General features: G+C 35.3%; 2 protein-coding genes, 1 long non-coding RNA gene and 2 pseudogenes across 8 annotated transcripts; 2 read left to right on the forward strand and 3 right to left on the reverse strand.

The window, feature by feature from the left end:
• Positions 1–3,338: 3,338 nt before the first annotated feature.
• Positions 3,339–6,573, reverse strand: LOC111295730 (uncharacterized; annotated as a pseudogene). Its single transcript, XR_016327886.1, has 7 exons — positions 6,380–6,573; positions 6,224–6,285; positions 5,245–5,378; positions 4,626–4,771; positions 4,473–4,544; positions 3,791–3,898; positions 3,339–3,668 (listed from the first exon to the last, which is right to left on the reverse strand). The product of XR_016327886.1 is annotated as an uncharacterized LOC111295730 (transcript).
• A 52-nt stretch (positions 6,574–6,625) lies between these two features.
• LOC149515193 (uncharacterized) lies at positions 6,626–7,149 on the reverse strand. Its single transcript, XR_016327887.1, has 3 exons — positions 7,011–7,149; positions 6,848–6,898; positions 6,626–6,765 (listed from the first exon to the last, which is right to left on the reverse strand). It is a non-coding gene; the product is annotated as an uncharacterized LOC149515193 (long non-coding RNA).
• Positions 7,150–7,510: 361 nt separating this feature from the next.
• LOC111295728 (LIMR family protein At5g01460) lies at positions 7,511–11,679 on the reverse strand. Of its 2 annotated transcripts, XM_022889379.2 has the most exons (14): positions 11,254–11,679; positions 11,070–11,155; positions 10,635–10,753; positions 10,413–10,523; positions 10,190–10,288; positions 9,945–10,067; positions 9,481–9,543; positions 9,340–9,404; positions 8,899–9,008; positions 8,698–8,812; positions 8,540–8,605; positions 8,242–8,352; positions 8,087–8,153; positions 7,511–7,971 (listed from the first exon to the last, which is right to left on the reverse strand). In XM_022889379.2, exons 1-14 carry the CDS (start codon positions 11,601–11,603, stop codon positions 7,924–7,926), a joined length of 1,533 nt encoding a protein of 510 aa, XP_022745114.1. In that variant the 5' UTR covers positions 11,604–11,679; the 3' UTR covers positions 7,511–7,923. The 2 variants fall into 2 exon arrangements, with proteins under 2 accessions (XP_022745114.1, XP_022745116.1); XM_022889381.2 differs by lacking the exons at positions 8,540–8,605; positions 8,698–8,812; positions 8,899–9,008.
• Positions 11,680–13,981: 2,302 nt separating this feature from the next.
• Positions 13,982–17,782, forward strand: LOC111295729 (E3 ubiquitin-protein ligase APD2-like). 3 transcript variants are annotated; one of them, XM_022889383.2, is made up of 11 exons: positions 13,982–14,117; positions 14,211–14,518; positions 14,652–14,758; positions 14,849–14,974; positions 15,059–15,152; positions 15,290–15,364; positions 15,442–15,524; positions 16,255–16,401; positions 16,625–16,697; positions 16,785–17,133; positions 17,356–17,782. In XM_022889383.2, exons 2-11 carry the CDS (start codon positions 14,212–14,214, stop codon positions 17,429–17,431), a joined length of 1,437 nt encoding a protein of 478 aa, XP_022745118.2. In that variant the 5' UTR covers positions 13,982–14,117; position 14,211; the 3' UTR covers positions 17,432–17,782. The 3 variants fall into 3 exon arrangements, with proteins under 3 accessions (XP_022745118.2, XP_089600287.1, XP_022745120.2); XM_089744161.1 differs by having other exon boundaries at positions 16,625–16,691; XM_022889385.2 differs by having other exon boundaries at positions 13,985–14,062.
• A 972-nt stretch (positions 17,783–18,754) lies between these two features.
• On the forward strand, positions 18,755–20,959 carry LOC111295509 (putative pyridoxal 5'-phosphate synthase subunit PDX1 pseudogene; annotated as a pseudogene). Its single transcript, XR_016327888.1, has 2 exons — positions 18,755–19,925; positions 20,722–20,959. The product of XR_016327888.1 is annotated as a putative pyridoxal 5'-phosphate synthase subunit PDX1 pseudogene (transcript).
• The last annotated feature ends 737 nt before the right edge of the window (positions 20,960–21,696 follow it).

Raw genomic sequence — 21,696 nt, forward strand, 5'->3', positions numbered from 1 at the left:
TCCAGGAAGCTTCTTTAAGTAAGGCAAGCAACGTGAGCTAAGATACAATAATTCTTTAATTTTGGGATATATAATCATAAAAAGGGAATGTTTTAATTATTTCGTGATTACAATATATATATATATATGCTTCATATTAATTGTATAGATGAATATATGATCTTTATTTAAAAAATTGAGTTTGAATCTTTATTTTCTCGAATTAAAAAAAAAAAAGAACTTAGCGTCACAAAAAAGTGAGATGGAAATATGAAAAATAAAAGGATTAATCAAATTTATAATGCAGCTAAATATTATTTTGTGAAAGAAATAGAATTAGACATCGCAACTTGATCAAAACCCACATAAATTATAACCCCTTCTGTTATATACAAACAGAATTGCACTTCCCTGCGTGCATTAATGAAAGCGACTCCAAAATTTTTAAGCTCATATTATAAAAAAACAATGATGAAGGGAATCATGAGTGGTTTAACGATTATGAAAAAAATCTTCCAGATTTTCCAGAACCAGAAAAATTAATAGTACAAACCAAAGATTTTCTCTGGCTTTGACGTTGTCCTGACTACATAAAAATTGTACCTTAGTATCGACGTGTTGCTGTCTTAGAAGGTATTTGCAAACATAACTGAGTTGAGTTTGCTTGCGATATGTGTTAAATGTATAGTTTTTAGGCTTTTCATAAGCGTTAAATGTCGGTTTTCTTTGTTTGCGATATGTGTGATGACGATCGAAAGTTTTTATATGGATTTTGAAGAAGAGAAAGCAAAGTTGGAAACCATCGTCTTCAATGTAAAAGAAAACATACAGTTTTCCGTACTCATATGCACGAGCTTTCCTCGAAACTTCCTAATAAAAAAAGTACAAAAATGACGGTTATGTTATGGATAGGGGTATATATATATATAAAATATGAGCATATACATATATAATGAAATAAAATATGAACATATATATATATATGCTCATATTTTATTTCATTATCTTTTAAAGTTATTTCAAACACTTATCTCCTAAATCAATCAATCATTCATATCAAAAACTATTAGTTACTAGTATTGGTAATTTTTTATTTTGAGAAGCAAATTGGAATCCAATTATATGTAATTACAATTGAATTAAATGTTCTATACATTTAGAATTAATTTAAATATGAATTTCAATAATCAGTAGAAAAATTATTATAAATGTACGAATATATCAAAGACCTAAAATGTATTTATAACTTTATTATTGCTTTTATTGTATTATCCAACTCTATATAATTACCTTGCAACAGTAATTTCAAAGAATTCCAACTCCTAATTCATGCAAATTAATTTGATCATAGTGAAGCTGACTAAGGCCAAAAATAAGTTCCCCGACAGAAAATAATTTGCCTTTCAAACCCGGTAAATAGAGGCAAATATGCACTTTACAAGTGTCATCTCTAGAACTGGATAAAACCAAAACTCTTTATAACTAGAAGCATATGTGGATCAACGAGCAGCAAAATGTCAAACTAGAGAAGGTGGAAAGAAGTTTCCCTGTTAAAAAGTGTTAAGAACTAAAGCCTTTCCTGGACTATATATACATATATTTCCCAATTCAATATGTAAAACTTACGGTGAAGTTTTTCAATCTCAGGTTTGTAAATTTTTTACTCTGAAGAATGCTCTAGGGAGAATGCTTTAGCTCGGCAAGGCTTTTTTGATTGCTTGGACATTTTTCTTAAGCAAAGGTAAAAACACATAAAATTATTTGTTTTTTATTTATTTATTTATTTATTTGTACTAATCATTTGAGTGTTTTTTTTTTTTTTTCATAACAAAAAAAATTGGGTGGGTGGGGGTAGGTATACAGTAGTAATAGTTTACTACTTTTGCAGAAAATCTTTTATCAGCCTCAGCTGATTTCAGCTAAAGACTAGTCAAACTATACATGGGAGTTTAATTGTCTTTGCAGATTAGTTTTGGGATTGAAGCACCCAGCGGCAGCTAGCTCTCCATGTGGAAAACTGCTGACAGTGACCTTGGAGAGCTACCCTTTCTGCATTTCATTTCTTTAATTTCCTTTCTTTTAACTTCTACTATTTTGATTAGGGATCCTTATAATTTTTCCTTTAGAATTTGAAGTGAAGTAACTTCTGAAAGATTTCCTTTACATTCACCCCTCAGAAATGAAAAAAAAAAAAAAAAACCATGTTTTCAAAGCAATGTCATCTTCATTAATCACATTTAATCAATTATTTTTCTTACTAGGGAATCATCGGATCACTGATTACCAAATATTTAGTTTGGGCTGGAGCCAATCGGTTGGTGGGGGGGGGGGGGGGGGGGGGGGGGAAGGGGAAGAAAGTCAGGAAGGAAAAGCCTGAAATTTTGTTGTCTTCATCAATATTTGCCACTGCAAGTTAGCTTTCGGCTTGTCCATGTCCATTGCTAATTTGCCATGATACCTTCCTGATCAATCACTCCAATCAAATCGTTACACATTTCGATTTCCACCTTTATTTTAGAGTTATTTCTCACTCAAAGATCAGCCCAACAAGCATGTGTATAGAACCCTGAACAGCTTCCCGGAAGTTTCCTCTATCACATCTGAAAATGTAGTTTTGTTTCATGCAAATTATTGGGTATATATCAACTAGTCCATAATAATTTACAAAAAAACAACTTCTTGCTAGATATTCGTCCTTAAAAATATATATAAAATGTCATGAATTTATTTCATTTACTTTTTCAAGAAGGGAAGAGGGAAATTATTGCAGCCAAACTAGTGATGTTGGTTTAACATTTGAAATAATTTTCAGCAGAAATGATGTACATATACATCAATGATAGGGAAGGGTGATGGCAAGTGCAGTTTCCAGGAACTTTCCTCTAGATTTGTTGATAAGGGCAAGGCGAAAACTCGAGCAGATATGCCTCACACCATTATTTTGGTTACGTTGCTTCTCGATTTTTGAACTTTCTAAAGTTACTTTGTCAATTCAATATGTTATGATTAGGCACCTGTTTGACTAGCAAGGAATATTGGTCTTGCTGTTAAATGCTTAAAGTCTCAACTTTAGCACGCAGAAAATACATGTTTCAAACGAGAATTAAGAGTTCATCATTGAAAGTTTTGGATTGCAAATGTAAGTGACAGGAAACAGAAGCAGAAGTGCAACTGAAATGAACTGGAAGACTTGACAGGATTCCAGGAAAAAATCCATTAGAGCTCTAATGCAAATGCAAATGCAAATGCAAAAGGTACAAAAAAGTAGTCTCAATTAGTCTTTTATTTCTAGATCACAGGTAACTGAAAAAGGAAAAAAGAAATAAATAAAAGGGATATGAGAATTTGTATGTATTGTCTCAAGAGAAACATCAACATCTTCCATTCCAAACTTTTACAAGAGCCATTCTAGCTTGCCACTTTAATTAAAGTGACCATGGTCCTGATTTAGACCCACAAATTAGAAACTGCCATTCTTATAATTGTATACCAGCTTCAATCATCAACTCTATCGGGGGGTGTAATGACAAGATTTTCTCTTGATTTGATGCAATACACGCGGGATCTAATGTGCTTTACTTCGAGACCAGCATTCTCACAACCAGCAAAGAAGAGTGATTCATCCTCCTTTCCAATTCTGCGTCTCCAGCTCATTAGAAATGCTGGTGCAGGCAACCCCACGCACATTCCTCGCAGCAAGCGGTAGAGATAAATCAGCAATAAATGACCCATAACAGATTCTATCCGTTTTGTAAGGTAGTTTCAACTTTCTCCAAAAAATCTATAAAAAAGTTCATAATTAGCACGTTACCACTACTCTGGTCATTTCCCACAGGAGGAACAACTTTGTCATCTTTTGGCTTGTAAGATTTTAGGAGATAAGAGAGAGACTTTATCAAGTTATGGTACTGTTTGACATCTGCAAGAACCGAAGAAATTGATATAAACATGTTTAAGCATTCCCTGGTAAGAAATAGGAGATTTAATCGCAGAATGTAAAATTTTAATTTTAATTTATATCCCATAGAATAAATCAATTCACAGGGCACCAAAGCTTTTGGTAAGATTCCTAAGGAAGCAGAATTAAATCCAAAACAGAAAATTACTCTAATCCACTCCAAAGTTTGACGTTATTCCTCAGATATTATCAAATACAGCCCCTTTTGGCCAAGATGATAATAGCATCTGCAGCTTTCATAACCATTTACATGTAATAGTGGATTTCCAAAGATATCAGCACAGCAAGAAGCTTGTTTCCAAGCTTCTTGATTTTCTGGTTTATCACTTCAGGGTCCACACCATTCAAAGATGGTAGTTCTCAAAATTCTACTCTAGAGTGCCAAGTTTTTTTTTTTTCCCATGATTCAAATGAATGCAAAGATTAATGTACAACAAAAGAAACAGAAAACAGTAAAACCATCAATTCATTTATGTATCTGCCTTTCTTCAAGCACATAATGTAAATGGCAGACGCTAAATAACAAGAAGCTCACACAATAGGATATCACTTGCTATGATCAGGTCCCAATCTGGATCAGCAGTTGGAAAGGTATCTCCCCATGTATCTGAAAAACATTGACATTTTAATTTAACAATAGTCCTTGAAATCAATGCTTCATATACCACAAAGACTTAAGGGAGCTCACGCTTTATGTGAGGAAGGACAGGCGTAATTCCATTTGCCTGGCAGTTATGTGCTATGTTCTCTTCAATTTCCTGATCATCATAGTCTGATGTTGTTATGTCAAGATTAAATGATTTTTGGAGAAAAATAGCCAAAGCTCCAGTCCCACTGCCAATAATTAAAGAATCAAGACCATCAAGAAAACTATCGAAAAAAAAAGTACGAATGCAGAATTATATCAAGTGATTCTTAAAAACAAAACAAATTAAAGGTCAGATTTTGGGGTGCTAAGGAAGCAGTACAAAAAAATAATGGACTTACAAGTTCAAAGAAAAAGTAACTTGAGTTCATAATTCTAAAAGGTGAATAAATTTGCAGCTAAGGCCATGCCTCAAAGCTTAAACCATCCAGAAATCATGTCTCAGAAGTGCAACGTGCAGACACACTCAACCACTGGTTAGAGGCGCTGCTCAATATTCAACTATTGCTAATGATAATCAGCCCTCCAAGTGCAACACTGTTTATTAAATAAACAAATGCAGACTAGATAGATGCACTACGATTGAGAGTAAACACCCAAAATAAGAGTGCATTCCCAGATAATCATACAACCTCATTTCTCCTGTAGCTAAAGGGATTACCTGCCCAGTTCAAGGTAATGCCGACCTTCTACGCATGATTGATGCTGAACTAGCCATTCTGCAAATGCAAATGTACCTGGCCAGAGTAAATTAGCATTCAACTGGTGAAAGGAAAATTCTCGAATAAGCAACTCCTGCACACAAGCCAAAATGCATATACTTATATAAAGGCAAAAAACAGGTGAACTAGGTGAATTATCAAAACAAGTTTTCAGAAACCAGAATAAGGTTTTCACTAAATTGCTATGGTCAAATATGATTCCCACTAACTCTAAGAGCTACAGCATTCTGATGAGGTATCAAAGAATCAACCATGGCAGTAGTAAGCAGAATAAATCCCAATATGATATAAGGAATTCAAGAAACTATTACATTTAAGCTCTACAAAGCTCACTTCAATTTTTCATCTAATTTGCTTATGGGTAAGTTCAGAGTTACACTTTCTTCTCCCACTACTTATCACACTACATGGAATGTGACAACTCTATATGTAAACCATCTCAATTAGAGCCTTCTACTAAAAAATAGATCTGTCTGCACTCATAAAATTTCTTATTTGATGAAAATTGACCAACGAGAAAATCCCATTTTTCAGAACCATTTTCATACCACTTTTATCCAAGCGCTGACATCAATGCTATTATAGTCTTATTGGAAAACAGCTCGGCAGGTACTCAAATAAGAATCAGTTCAATTATCTCTTCCCCACCATAAGCATTGTTGTCAGAAAGCATACTAATACTACACAAAAGTTAGAATTTTTTCATAAGCTAAGAACTTTTCCATGAACTACCAATGCTCTTCTACTTTGTTTGAATGAAAGTAAGGTTTTTTCTACAATTCACGGGCATCTTGAAATGGATGAAAACATAAGTAAGAAAGCAAAATAATACTGGAAGAACATATGCAGTTAAAATTCCATTAGCTAAAGCAAATCTACGTAATGGGTAATAAATATATTCTAAAAGAAGAGACTTACAATGCCAGGAAACTGGTGCCTCCTCTCCACATAGGTCAGATGGTCCTCTGTTTTTTCCTCATCTGCAAAGAGAAAAAGGATGAAGAGTTTTTTTCGTAAAACCATCCAAGTAAAGTGAAATAGAAGTAAATATAAAAAAAAAAAAAGAAAGAATACCACCAGAGACTTCTTCATCATCAGCGAAAAGTGAAGTGGAGAGAAGAGAGCTATGTCCATTCTTTTTTGTTTTCCATTGTAGCTAGCTCAACATTGCAAAAGCCGAAGTTCACAGCCAAAACGAAGACCAAGAGCTAATTAAAGGCCGACACTCACTTGGGTTTTCTTCTTCTTCGTTTCATTGGGGCCCAAGCTTTCTTACACGGTCTTTTTCGGGCAATACATAAGTCATTCAGCTAAAAAACTACGCTCTTTGTAGGCCAACAGGGTCAGTGTATCAGCCCGATAGATTACAGGCTTGTTCGGGCTCAGATATCCTTATACGGGCCAGATGCAAGTGAGCCCAAAATATTGCTGGCATGTGCGGGCTTAGTTGGGTCTCTTTTCTGTTTGGATATTGGAATCACTCATTAAAAAACAACTGCAATGGTTTTGCAGGTGTATTATATATAATAGTTGAATACTAACCAGCGCCGGCTGCCGCTGAAGTCTGTTCCATTCAAAGAAGAAGTGAGATAACTGCAAAGCCAGAATGGGAGAAACATAAAAAGTGAGTTTTGTTTCGTCTGAACTGAACAGAAGCAAGGAGAAACCTCAAAGCTTATAAGAGACGTGATTGTTCCAGGCATACCTCTCTTCGTTCTTTTTGGATCTTCCATCCTTCAGTTCTGCTATAGCCACGAAGGTTGGGGTGCAATTCTTGCTGGCGTATATGCTCGCATGGTATATATCTCTGTTTTTCTACTCTTTTTTTTTTTCCTTCTTCAATATTGCGTTTACATTTTGGTGGGGTTTATATATATTAGTATGAATTTGATTGGAAAGTAATTTCATGGATACCCAAAAAAAGATATATATATATATATATTAGTGTAAATTAAATTCCTAATAGCTATTTAAAAATTAAAAAATTTACGGATGGCTTGACGAAAGGAATGGGCTTTTGTTTGTTACTTCGCATATTTTATCAATTCAGTAGAAAAGGCACCCAAGCCGTGCATTATTGTAAAATGAAAAATTAATAACAGAAACACGAAAAATTGAAGCCAGGAAGGATGACCAAACAATTGGTTGTTACCAATCAACAATCTGAAATATTTATGGAAACAACAAAGCATAAATTTAGTACAATTCCAACAAAAAAAAGCATAAATTGCTCATTAATTTTTCTGTTCTCTGAAGGTTAGATACTTATATTACATCAAAACGAGTTCTACAATCCCAGTTCCCCCGTGTCAACTGTCAATGATACCTCAATTACATGCCCAAGCCAAATGTGTAACATTAATCAAACAAAAAAATAATAGTAATACTTACAAAAGGCCAGCAAAGCAAGATAATGAAAAAGCAGTTGAAGCACTCAATATGCTCCTACTTCAGGCAACCAATTTAACTCGGATTGCGTTAGCCTATCTCTCTAAACCTTCCACATTCAAAATCAGGCCGTATGCAATCCAAGCGTATGAAACACACTCCAAAAGGGATGATAAAACAGAGAATTCCAATTGCTCAAGGGAGTGCATCAGCTTCTAGGGAAAACATTCTTAAGAGGAAAGTTGGAACCTGCCACTAGGTTTTTTTCTTTTCCATCCCTGAAATGTCCAAAACAAGAATAGAATTAGACCTTGGAATCCAGAAAGTACGCACAGGCAATTACTCAAAAGAACGAAAGAAAAGAGAGAAAAGTAAAGACAGCTGAAAACTTACAAAGGCAATATAATACACGAAGGTCAATCCCGCTAGAACAACGAATGCAATTTGAAATACATTATACCTGTAATGCCAATATGCCCAACAACATCAGTAGAACACATACATGCCTGATCAGGGTAAAACTGAGAATTCAAACAGTATAAACTCACTTGTACAAATATTTAATTCCTCGAAGAGACTGCAACGTGTGGCCGAATATTTCCTGGGCAGCAGTTGCTTGAGCATAGTACCCAAATGCTGTGGCACAGAACTGAATGACACTGAAAACGACAATATTCACGTCAAATACTGTTGAAAATTAGGTTCTCATTGAATAACATGTAATTCCCTATTACAATCTTCAACAACCAAGAACAAACCTAGAAATAACAATTCAACAATCTTCTAATATAAGACACCTTGAGATAACATAAAATCAAGAATGAGTAAATGAGCTAAGTCACCAACCTTATTGAGCATAAAAGAATAAGTGCCACATTGAACAGAAAAGAGTTCATTAGAGTGGCTCCCCACCTATGAAAAAGTCCATTAAACATGTCAGCCAGCTAGTGATTTTCTCAACAATAAAAAATTAAACAAAATGCCATCAACATGAGATCCATTACTTCATAGGATGAATCGTAATGAAAACTAATCTCAGACCAAGCATCATTGCACCAGCAATCACAGCGAGAAGAAGGTAGAAGCAAAAGAATGCAAATGCTGCAGTACCCACAAGACCTGACAAAATAGAAAATATAGATCTCCACAAATTTTAAAAGCAGCAAAATAGAAAGAAGTAAATTTGAAAATGGTTAAGGAATTACCCCATATATCATCCAGTTTGATGAAAACCTCATTCAGGAAGGGAGAAAGTGGTGGATCAATCAGAAGGTATATGACAATATGAGCAACCCAAGCCACTGAAACAATCAACCTAACAAAGTGCAGGACGAATTGCAGGTTAGATAACTCCTTTCAGCAAGTCAGGGGGCAACCTTATCAGTTTAGTGGGTGCAAAGAGACTAGAGTTTATTGTGATCCTTTATTCTAAGGATAACAACAATTTATTTCTGTTTGCTGATTATATAAGGCTCACACTTTAAAAGTTCCCATCATTATAGCTTATTTACATTAAGCACTGTCTTCCAAAGGGTGCACGAAAAAAATCCAAATTCAATTGCTAATTCACCCAAAAAAAAAAAAAATACAACTCTGGACATAAAAAACCATCTACTGGCACTAAAATACATGAACTAAGAACTTACCCTAGGATTCCTAACACAAGTTTTGCCAAGTATCCAAGAACCGTCATCGCCCAGGATGTTTCAGCCTGAAATGTCATGGCAAGGGAGTTAATACCAGAAGCCGGAAAAAAAGGTGGGGGAACAGCAAGTCAAATTAGATACTTTTTCCCCTTGAGGGTACATCTCTTCCAAAAGCTTTACATCCTCTTCCAGCTGAAGCAACTCCTGCAGAGTTAATCAAGAATGTAGCAATTTCAATAGCCACAAATAATGAACAATGGTAAATATGTGAAAACACCATTTGACAGCTATTTTATAAAAAAAACACACTCTCACTAGATTAACTTCAACTCTTTACTAAGAAACTGCTAAAGAAACTGTCACAAGTTAATACCATGGTCAAAATATAACAAGTCTTTAGAATCATAAAGATTATAACACGAGCCAAATGATTAAAATAATTTGATCTTTAAACGCAATAGGAAAGCTTAATAAACAGATGACATTAAAACTAGAGGGATCTAAAACTCATAACTAAAGCTAGCTTGGTCAACAAATTTATCATCATATAGAATGGCACAAAATAGAATTCAAAGAAAAATGCAAATTTAGGACTTCGCACATACCTTTTCCACAGACTTAACATTTTTACGCCACTTTCTACCCTTAGAACCACTTCTTTCTTCCTGATGAAGTGCATCAGCTGCTTTCTTCAGATCTCTTGCCTTTTTACCAAGTTCGGTTGCTTCCTACAATATCAATTACAACTATGACCATGAGCAATTACAACACAATGAGCAAATATCAATACTATCTTCCAACTCCAGTACATGGTTTCATATGGGAGCATCATAAGCAATAAAAAAAGCACCTTTATATACTGTGAGCGAGTGATAACAGCCTTTGGGCGGCGGATAAATGATGCGATAAGCCCAAGAGGCAGACAAGCAATACCTACACCACCAAATATCTGACAAGAAATTTCAAGATGTAAGCAATATATTCTAGCAAAAAAGGTCAATATTTACAAACTAGAATTGCTATCCAGATTCGAATCAGAAATATAATATTAAAATTTGCAAGAGATTCAATACCGAGAAAAGAACAGATCCAACAATCGTAGCAAGAGCAACAACATATTCTGGAAAGGTAGTGCGCATAGTCCATGTTTTCTCAGATGAAGCATTTGCAGTATATGCGGAGCACTGTAACCAAAGAGAAAATAAGGAAAGAGAAGGTAAAATAATGAGGTAAAGCACAGTCTAACCTACAGAAAGGATAACATTGCATATTAAATTGGAAAATTAATTACTAACCGCACGTGCGCCACTTCCACCAATACATGGCTGGCTGCTAGAGAAATCCCAAGCACTTGGGAAAATAATGGTGGCAGAAGATAGGTGCCTAACCGTAAAATCCACCTTCCCAACCAGTCCTGAAATACCATAAAAAAGGATAAAATCGATGGTATGCAATAAAACCAGAAAATACACAAACACTCACATTCAACAAATGCGAAAAGAATTGCTTAGTTATCCACTCAATGCAAGTATCAGTTCTAGCATACGTGTATGTTCAAAACATTTGCTAAGATCTTCTAATTGTAAAAGCATCTTAAATCAAAATCAGTATTCAAAGCATTAACTAAATATTCCAATTATCTATACTTCTATGGCACGGAAAAGACTATTGTTTAAAGAGAAAATGCTAATGAAATTAAAACTAAAAAAGGGGAAAAAAGGAAAACCAACCATATAGAATGCCAAGCAGAAGAGCACAAACAATTGCTGTTGTCATCACCCAAAGCAACGCGCTTTTTATCCGTTTGCCAACACTCCTGCAACCAAAACCAAATAGATGAAATAAAATAAAAAATAGAGGAATGGATCAATATAATCAGTGGGTTTTAACAATCAAAGTCCTACAAACACATACTTGTCCTGGTCTCCTTCGTAGTAAAACATGGCGAAGGGGATTACGAAGAAAACGAGCACGGCATCGATGATATAAATGGCGAGCCAGAGATCTTTCATAGGCAAGGTGAGGTTACACGCGCCATTGTATATCGAGTGCCTACAGGCCTGACGATTGGCGACATCAGCCGGTAACATGAGTATGGAAATGGCGGCAACGGAGAGCCCAAAAACGACGACGAATTTGGGGAAATATGCTTGGTTTGCGTCGTCCGGGTGCTGGTAATTGACGAGGAGGTAGACATTGACGAGGAACACGAGGACACATACGACTATAGCGACGATTACCAGAGCAAGGTTGAAATCTCCCATCGTTTAAAGCTCTCGATTCGAATCAAATCGAATCGATATCGAGAGATTTAGAAGGGAGAAATTAGGGTTTTCCTTCAAACCCTTCGAATTTTAATTTGGGATTTTTATAGATCTGATTTTTCTTCTGTGTGTGTTTTTGGGGGAGGTTGGGCTCCGGTGAGGCGGTTTGCTGAATTTTGGGTTACTTTTACGTGTTGGGAGCTGAATGACATTTTTGTCCTTGGTAAATTTTTAATGTCGAGTTAGAATTTGTTAGGGGGAGAGTGGGGGATGGGGTTTAATGTACAATCATATGTAGCCCCGTGGGCAGTGAGCATCGAACCAGCCTGTCCTAAGCAAAAAAATAGCTGTTTCGTTTAAAATTTTTACATGTAAATAAGGCATTCAAATTTGAAATGTTTAATTATATTTTAAATAAAATAAAATAAATTTTCATTTAAAATAAAAAAATTTATTTAAATACAAAAAAACAAATTTTATTTTTTAAAAAATAAAATAATTTAATTTTTTTTAATATTTTAGTATTTTTTTAATTTATCAGTGATTAACTCTAAAGATTGTTGAAAGTCAATTTTTTTTACGATAAAAAATAAATATGTTGAATTAGTTGGCATTTGGGCTCGACTGGGACCAAAAAGAGATGACAGTGATGTTAATTTTACGTATATTTAGTGAATAATTTAATTTTTTATTTAAATAAAAATAAATAGAGATATTATATTATAGGTACGAGAATATAAATAATTATGATTTTAAATTTTTATTAAATATATAAATGATGATGGATAATATAATATTGTATCTTATATATATATATATGTTTAATATATGAAAATTTATTAAATAATAATACAAATTATTATGTTAAATTAATTAAAATTAATATATTTTTATTGAAAAAAATATATTATTATATATTTATAAAAAAGTTATCTAAATATACAAAAAAAACAAAATTTTAGTTTTTATTTTTTTAAGTTATGGGTATGAAAATTATTTATGTTCATTAAATACTCGTAAAAATAAAAATAAATTTAAATTTAAAATATTTATTAAATATGAGTACAAAAAAAATATAATAAAAATAAAAAATATTTTACTCTACCTATTGATATTCCTAAAAATGCTCCTTCTAATTTGCTTTACTCTTTCTATTTTTTTTCCCTTTTCTCGACTTTTTTTTTTTATATTTTCCAAATTTTTATTATTCTTTTTAGCGTGACGTTAGATTCACTTATTGACATGCTAATTATATGTAATATATGACATAACATCTTATTCCAATGGACGTCTTTTTATTGATTAAAAAAAAGTAACCTAAATTTTTTTCTAATAGTAGTAGTTATTGGAATAACTTGTCTTATAAAATTAACATTTAAATATTCAATTATAAATTTTTTTAAAAATATTAAATAATACAAAACAGATAAATGTGTATTTAACCTTAAACTAAATTGTTCCAACTAGTATAATTTGTGAACAATTTTTGGCAAATATTTAGTAAAAAGGTCATATCGACTATAATGATGCAAAGTTTTAAAAGATTTGCTATTAATAATAGAGTGGCTCTCCCTCTGAATAAGCTATATCCGTTAATTACTATTCTGGAAAAGATTGGATTTTTTCTTGGTGAATGGGTGATTATCCAGTGATTGAGATGGGAAAAGATAAAAATTTAAAGCAAAAAAGTAGAAAGAATTAGAGCAAATTAAATATGCAATCAATCAGTCAAACAAGGATTTTTCATTTGGGAGGAATTAAGAAGAACAGAATACTCTGCCTGCCATTGATTAATGAAAGCAACCAAGGATTGTGATGGATATTACAATTACGTATTTTTACTTTTGATAACTCTTCACTTGTTGAAGACAGGAAGCTAAAAAGTTTAAAACTTGAGTAATTTCATCCTCTCTTTCATAATCCGATAGCCTTCCATCGGTGTCTCAATAAAGATTTAATATCATTGCGTTTTACTACCTTCATTTGAATATTGCAAAAATCAATCTCCTCTTCCTTTAATCAAATCTAACCCTTCCGTCCTTTATATCACCAGCGTCCTTTAACCAAGCAACAGATTTAGTTTTGTTCACTGGCTTCCGCTTGTTGGTTGCGACTTGGGACGGTACTTTTCACTTTGTTAGAGAGGCTCTCCTCCACTCTTGGCTAGCAGAGTTTAGTTTGATTTGGTTACTTCCACTTGTTGTTGGACGGGCAGGTTTCTCTATGTTTGGAGAGAACAGTAGCACGCCAATTTCATACAACACTAATCAGCGACAAGGAAAGCAACGTTGGTTGACTTTCGATCATCCAATGATCTCTCGCCACGTGGGAGCTTCCAGTATCGTTTGTCAACCTATAAATACGATGATGGTGGATAACACCCGTCAACCGCACCCTCTTCCAAGAACTACCGGTCAGAGCAAGAAGAGGAAAGACTGATTGGTGAGCTCCCTGTTCAGGTTCAAATTCTTCCACTCTCCTTCATGGACTCTTCTTCTCCCCCAATTTTTCAAGGTAACCATTTCCTTAATCCCTAGCGCTAGGGTTTTCTTTTCAATTTCTCAAAAATTTTAACTATATTTTTTTCTTTCAAATCCTACAATCTAGAATGGCAGAGCCAAATTGGAGTTCGCCTTCCGCCTCCGCCTTCGCCTTCGCCTCTTCATCTTCGTCTTACAGGGCGGATTCAGGCGCTGCGGCGTCGTCTTCGGGTACTTCTTCACATGTGCACGACCAAGAGGAGCAAGATCATGAGTATCCACGCCAGCACCATTTTCATAGTCCAGAGCTAGAGAATCAGCACCTTGGCCTTGTTTCTTATAGAGGAAACTCATCTGCTTTCGGTGATTCATCAACGGTGATTAGAGAGGACACGTGGTCTTGTATCATCGTGCTTCTCACTTTTTGGTTTTTTGGTTCGTATCTTTTTCCTTTTTCCCTTTACCTTTCTCGTGAATCTCTCGCTCTTTACAATTACTACTATTTCAAAAGAAAAGCCTTTTGTTCTTGATGTTGAATATTTTTAGTTTAATTTCTTGGATGGAACAGTTTCGATGACTTTAATTTTGGGGGTTTACGCGGCAGAGAATATACGACTCGGTCCAAATTGTTCCCTTCTTATTCAACCAAATCCTGTTTTTGTTCAGAGTGTAAAGGTGATTTGCCTTTTATTTTCTTTTTCTAGTTTTTGATTCTTTTATGCTTGGTTTTTTTTTGGTTTTATAGCTTATTTGGCATTGTATTAGGTGGAGGAGATGGATGATATCAAGCCAGGGCTTAAACTGTATGGATTTTATAAGTCTCCATCTCTTGATGTAGTGACTACCTGGTCTGAAACTTATACCGCCACTGTTCCGGCTGATTCTCACAAGGCAAGTTTAATTTTGTTTTGTTTTTGGCTTGAATAATTTGGTTCTAAATTTGTTTTTGAGTTCCAATTTTCTGATGTTATCCAGGAGTGGATTCATTATCTGAACAAGGGATCTCAAGTTAATATTTCATATAATGTGAACTCTGTTGCCTCCTCTGTTTTCCTTATAATTGCTCAAGGTATCCTAAAACAGTAAAAGCTTTCTGAGAAAGTGTTTCCAAAGGGATTATTTCCATAAAGTGTGTGTGAAAATGGTGTAAAATTAAGTAATAGAATCTTGGGAATTTAATGCTTCAAGTTTTTTGTTACATTGCAGGTAGTGAGGGCCTTTCTCAATGGCTTGAGGAACCAACATATCCTAACACAACTTTATCATGGAACATTGTTCATGGTGAGATTGAAGTCCAAAAGTAATGTTTTTACCCTAAAAAATGTTTTTATACTGACTTTGACATTACATTTTGGTAGGAAGCGGTATGATTGAGCAGGATATATATAGATCTTCAAGTTACTATATTGCACTGGGTAATTTGAACTCAGAGGATGTGGAGGTAATTGTGAAAATTTGACCTACCTATCTTGGCTTGTTGATTTGGCTCTTTTGTTGGAGTGCTGCTAAAATATTTGAGATATTGAGATCTTAATTGCCTTTTTTATCAACTTCAGAAATAGAAACATTTCATGTTGCTTCTGCCTTTTAGTTTGTCAGAAATTGATATTAAGATCTGATTGACAAATATTATCAACTTACTTAGAGAAGGCTTCTCTAATCCATTAAAGCAATGCTGCCTTGTAAATGTGGTGGGATATGTCATAAGTACAGCAATTACAAGTAAAACTTTGAGATGAAGGTGTTTATTTCTGCAAGGCTGCAGTTATAGAAGTACAGGAAACTATAACATGGATTGTTATTTGTATGATGAAAGTAACCAAGGTAGTGTATTCTTTAATAACAAGGACTTGAAACATAAGAAAATCAATGTTGGTTGCTCAATTTATTATTTAAAAGTTTACATGAATATCAGATGGATGAAGTGGGCATGGATTCATTTTCCTAACAATTATTTATGTGCATGACTTCAAAATATTTGTTCCAAAAAACTCTGAGCCTGCTAAGTCAGATTTGAGTGGCAGCTGTATAGAATTGATATGGGTTCAAGTAGATGCTTTAGGTGACAATAGAGACTGTCATTCTATCAGATGCTGTTCCTCTACCCTCCCTTCCCTTCTTTGGTTTCATCTTTTTCACATGAAAATTGGGTTGATCTTAACATTGAACAGGTGGAATTGAACTTTACAGTCAGGGCTTTCATTTACAATACAACTGAAGCTTACTACGGGTGCACCTTCACTAATGGGCTATGTAGCTTGAGTATCTTGTTTCCTCTAGGAAATTCAGTCGTCTTGACTTCTCCTGGTCCAGAACAGGTAATCTTACTTTCTTTTAAACCCAAGATCCTAATCTCCATGTTTTTCGAGATTGTGGTTTGGAAGGCTATTACAGAGACATTCCCATGTCATTAAAATCATAGATTCATGTGTCTTTGGAGCGTAGGCATGATAAATATATGCTCTAATGCTTCCTTTGATGCTGAATATTTTCTAGATTCTCATTTACATTCTGTTTACTTCCTTTCTTTGGCCGCTTCAGACTACATCTGCAGATGACTGGCCTGTCAGATTGTCATATGGACCGAGATGGATTACATATATTGTTGGTATTGGTAAAGTACTTTCTTTTTTATTACTCTTTTACAACCTTTACAGATGTATCATGTTTACATTTTAAATTCAATTTTTTCTTCTGAAAGGTGGAATGACTGCGATCATGCTGGTTGTCTTCAACTTCTTAAACAAGTTTCAGTTTACTCGTGAAGATGAAACAAGTGTTCATTATCAGGAGATTGATTCCGCAAGAGCCCCTCTTCTTTTACACAAAGATGATGATATCTCAAGTTGGGGTTCATCTTATGATTCTGTCTCAAGTGATGAGGCAGATCTTGAAGACTTTATAGCAGGTTCTCTTGAAGGGACATCGATCAAAGATGATGAAAACAGTAACAATACCCGGAGACTTTGTGCGATTTGCTTTGATGCTCCAAGGGACTGCTTCTTCCTTCCATGTGGGCACTGTGTTGCTTGCTACGCATGTGGAACTAGGTAAGTACTTTGCATCCTAACTTTTTTACATGGAAGGTTGCTTTGGAAAGAATCTACTTCATTGTTAACCCTGCACCAAATTTGCAATGGCATGCGGATGGTTACCCTCAATGGTTCCCAGATTTAGCGAACTTGAAATTTCTATGGTCAAAGACCTATACTGTTTTGGATGCCAATGCAAAATTTTCTTAATTGACATTTGTTGCAATCAATCATTTGCAGAATAGCAGAGGCTGCTGGAACTTGCCCTATTTGCCATCGGAACATGAGAAAAGTGAGGAAGATTTTCACAGTATAAGTAATATGCGCACTTTCAGAGCTTGCTTCAATGAGTTGCAGTAGGTTTTTAATGAGCAGCTGCCGGTGACGGATGCCTTACTCAAGTACTAAATGACTCTCTGAATGGGTTATCAGCACAACCTTTTAAGGAGGAATGATTGAGCCAGCCAGGCATTTTGTTTCCCTTAGTCTGGGTGGCCTTTCCCATGTACTTACCACTCTCATTGGTACATAATGTCGGAGTACAAGTAGTCAAAGGATCACATGGATGATTGTTATTTTAAGGGGCAGCAACAACTGTAAGATTTTTGCGTTTCTTTTAAATTGAGACAGTGTACCTTGTATCCTTCATTAATCTTTCTTTCAGCCATCTCATAGTATCTTTTAAAATCTTTCTGATGTCCGAGCATGCTTTTTGGTCAAATTGTGCTGAATTATAATAAAAGATAACATATTAATAAATTAAAAATAAAGATGACTGTAGATTAGCATTTTCTTCATTAACGTACAGAATGACAGAGGGAGAACAAAGATTTTGCTTCTACTTGCCGAAGGAAATGTACTGGTGGGGTTGTAAGATAGTCAAAAGTATAGCGACAACTATCAAGTTTTCATTCAATTCACGATTTGGAAAAAGAAGAAGAAGACAAGTTGAAGACGCTTTCCTTTCCTTTGCCAACTTTAGAACGTGGGGATGAAAATAATATGGGGCATAGATTGGAAACGAGCGGCAGCCTTTACTGCCTCCCCCGCAGCCTCTTGATATCCCCTGTATTTAGAAAAACAAAGCAAAACCTATTCATAATTTATTTATCCGTCTTCGGGCCACCAGTTCCTTTTTTAGACCATGGTGGCATAATTATAATAATAATGATATAATATAGTCATAAATTTAGTCTTAATAATAATAATACAATAAAAAAACAAGTAATTGGTCCACAGATTCACTGAACTAAGTTGACTAATTTATTCAAAATACTCCCACAAAAATGATTCAAGAATTTCATTTCATAAGAGAAAAAATAATTACATAATTTATTTATATAATCATTTTTAAAATTAATATTTATCTCAAGTTCTCAACCTCCTTTACAATAAAAATATATTTAATTATATATACGTGCTATTAAGAGCTTAAAATAATCAAACTGCAACTTTTGTCATCAAATGAATGGAATCCTGACTTGCCACGTGTGCACGAATACTAAGATTTCGTGGCCTCCAATCCTATCATACACAATACCTAAATCTCCTTTTAAATTCCTTGAAACCTCTTTATCCACCGTCCGATAAAAGACATTTTTTCAATCACTTCGACTGCACGTGAACTATTCCACACCGCAACTCTCCTCGACTCCTCCAACCAAGAACCTTTCAAAACGCTTCCGCTACTTAAGCCTATCTCTCGCCACTTTCAATGCTTCACCTTTTCTCTCCCATCAATATCTTCAGAATCTCTCGCTTTTTTGTTTCTTTTCGTTTACAAAGAAAAAAACCTCTTCCGCTTTATTTCTCTGTGGCTTTTTTTTTTTTTGGGGGGGGGGGGGGGTGCTATGGCAGGAACCGGGGTGGTTGCAGTTTATGGAAATGGGGCAATAACGGAAACCCACAAATCTCCTTTCTCTGTGAAAGTTGGTCTTGCCCAAATGCTTCGAGGCGGGGTCATAATGGACGTCGTCACTCCTGAACAGGCTCGTATTGCTGAAGAAGCCGGAGCCTGCGCCGTCATGGCTCTCGAACGAGTCCCTGCTGATATCCGAGCCCAAGGTGGCGTGGCTCGAATGAGTGACCCACAACTCATCAAAGAAATTAAGCAAGCCGTTACTATCCCCGTCATGGCCAAGGCCCGTATTGGCCATTTCGTTGAAGCCCAGATCCTTGAAGCCATTGGCATCGATTATGTTGACGAGAGCGAAGTTCTCACCCCGGCGGACGAAGAAAACCATATTAACAAACATAATTTTCGGATTCCCTTCGTTTGCGGGTGTCGGAATTTGGGGGAAGCGCTTCGAAGAATCCGAGAAGGAGCTGCTATGATTCGAACCAAAGGTGAAGCTGGGACCGGTAACATTATCGAAGCCGTGAGGCACGTCAGGTCCGTGATGGGAGATATTAGGGTTCTTAGGAACATGGATGACGATGAGGTTTTCAGCTTCGCTAAGAAAATTCAGTCTCCATACGATTTGGTTATGCAGACGAAGCAACTGGGAAGGTTGCCAGTGGTGCACTTTGCCGCCGGAGGAGTCGCGACTCCGGCGGATGCGGCGTTGATGATGCAGTTGGGCTGTGATGGAGTGTTTGTGGGGTCTGGGGTTTTTAAAAGCGGTGACCCCGCTAAACTTGCTCGGGCAATTGTTCAGGCTGTCACTCATTATAGTGACCCGGACGTGCTTGCTGAAGTTAGCTGTGGTCTTGGTGAGGCTATGGTTGGTCTTAATTTGAATGATAAGAAGGTTGAGAGGTTCGCTACTCGGTCTGATTAGTATATTTGAAGTTTTTTGGGCTACATGAAGGTGAGAAATTCCACTGTTATTTTATTTATTTTATTGTTTTGTTTTGTTTTTTTTTTTTTAGCATCACAGCATGAAACTTTGATGATATCTGATGTATTTGATGTTTTGGTTGAATAATTTTTGTCTAGTAGTGAATTTTCTAGTTTTCTTTTATTGGTTTTTTTGCATGTCAAATTCCTGAATGGGGACATGAATTTGGATATTGGCTGTGGGTTTGACTGCTTTGTTTTTCTGTTGTGATTTAAATGATGATGCTTTATGTAATAAGAAAATGTTGGTAAGAAGAAAGCTACCTCTAAAGTGATGAGTTGTTTAGAGATACTAGGCTTTTCTGTTCTTTTTGGTATTGTTTAAACATTCATTGCATTGGATTCTACTATAATTCCAATATTCAATACAGTGTGGTGACGATTTGGACTGCATCATTTTGATTATGCTAAGATGTTGATGTATTTCACATAAGCTGTAGTTTGAAGCTATGTTGTTATATTCTTTTATATAAATGATCAGTGATGTTACTGAATTTTTACATAAATGATTCTTACCCTAACATGCTTCAAAAGTGATATTAAATGTGAAGTCATTTATTAGTTCCTTCAAATTTGTCCTCTTGCTTCTCCCACAAGAGAATATTGGATTTTTGCTGTTAGCTTTATACTTTCTTTCCAATGCTTTATACGTTTGTTGTAAACATCAGTAGTGATAATTTGTTATTATATGCTCTAATTGTTTTCTATATTTGAGCAAAGTTTTGAAGCATTGAAGTCACTGTGGAGAGATTTGATTGTCTTTGCAGGAATTCTGTGGTCATGCGGCCACCATCGCCTGCTTTATGTGCACTTTTTCCAGATTATGCAAGTCAAGTATAGTCTTTCATACAGTGGGGTGTACTTTTATGTCCAAATGTTCACTAAGTGACTGGTGTTTCTGATAACTCTGCTGTTTCATTATCTAAAATTCGATCTTTAAGATTGCTAGGAAATAAACAGCTCATCTCTGCATTCTCTAATTATACTAATGTAGTTTTCCATTGATTAGGCTCTACAGAAACTTTACGTGCATTTTCAGGTGGTATTGGTCTATGCTTTAATTGCCTTTGCGGGTTATGAGAAGTGTTTGTTTCGTCTTGAGCAGCATTCTGCAATTTGCATGTATGCCATTCTATATATCCGGTGATTAAATGTACCTTTACTTGGTCATCTAACCCATGGAACATCTGAGGATGACTGAAATTGAATAATTTCTTTCTTAATCATAGTCAATTTGGATTTTCCCGTAGCAGGCGCCCTGATAACAAGTATACAAGATTAATACACCAAATCTGAGCCACACAAAAGCATCCCAACCTCGATCCATTGACACCTGATAATGTCTAGGGTTAAATTTCAATTATTTTTTGGAATAGCAATTACTTTTAAGTTTTTGTAGTATATGCATAAGTGGAAAGTAAAGCTACATGTGCCTCGCAGATTTACTCTTGATTTAACTCTGCTGTCTAAAGTATGCTTGTGTTTCCTCAGCAGATGAGTGTTGCAAATAGCAGCCTTAGTTTAAACAACCTGCAATGCTATCACAAACATCTTTCTCCGTAGTCCCAAGGGGAATCTAACCGAATCTAAACGGCTCTCCCATTTTCCCTTTTTTAATGCTCTAATCTTAAACTTCCATTGAGTGGAACCTCGTCATAGTATTGGGTCCTTGTGCAGGCTTTGTGTGCTTGTTGTAATAAAGGGGGCAAACAATCTAGTGACCATTTTCTACTTTCCCTAGT

This window comes from Durio zibethinus, chromosome 14, assembly GCF_047325235.1.
Source record: "Durio zibethinus cultivar Kanyao isolate XHJ-2024 chromosome 14, ASM4732523v1, whole genome shotgun sequence".
Classification (NCBI taxonomy): domain Eukaryota; kingdom Viridiplantae; phylum Streptophyta; class Magnoliopsida; order Malvales; family Malvaceae; genus Durio; species Durio zibethinus.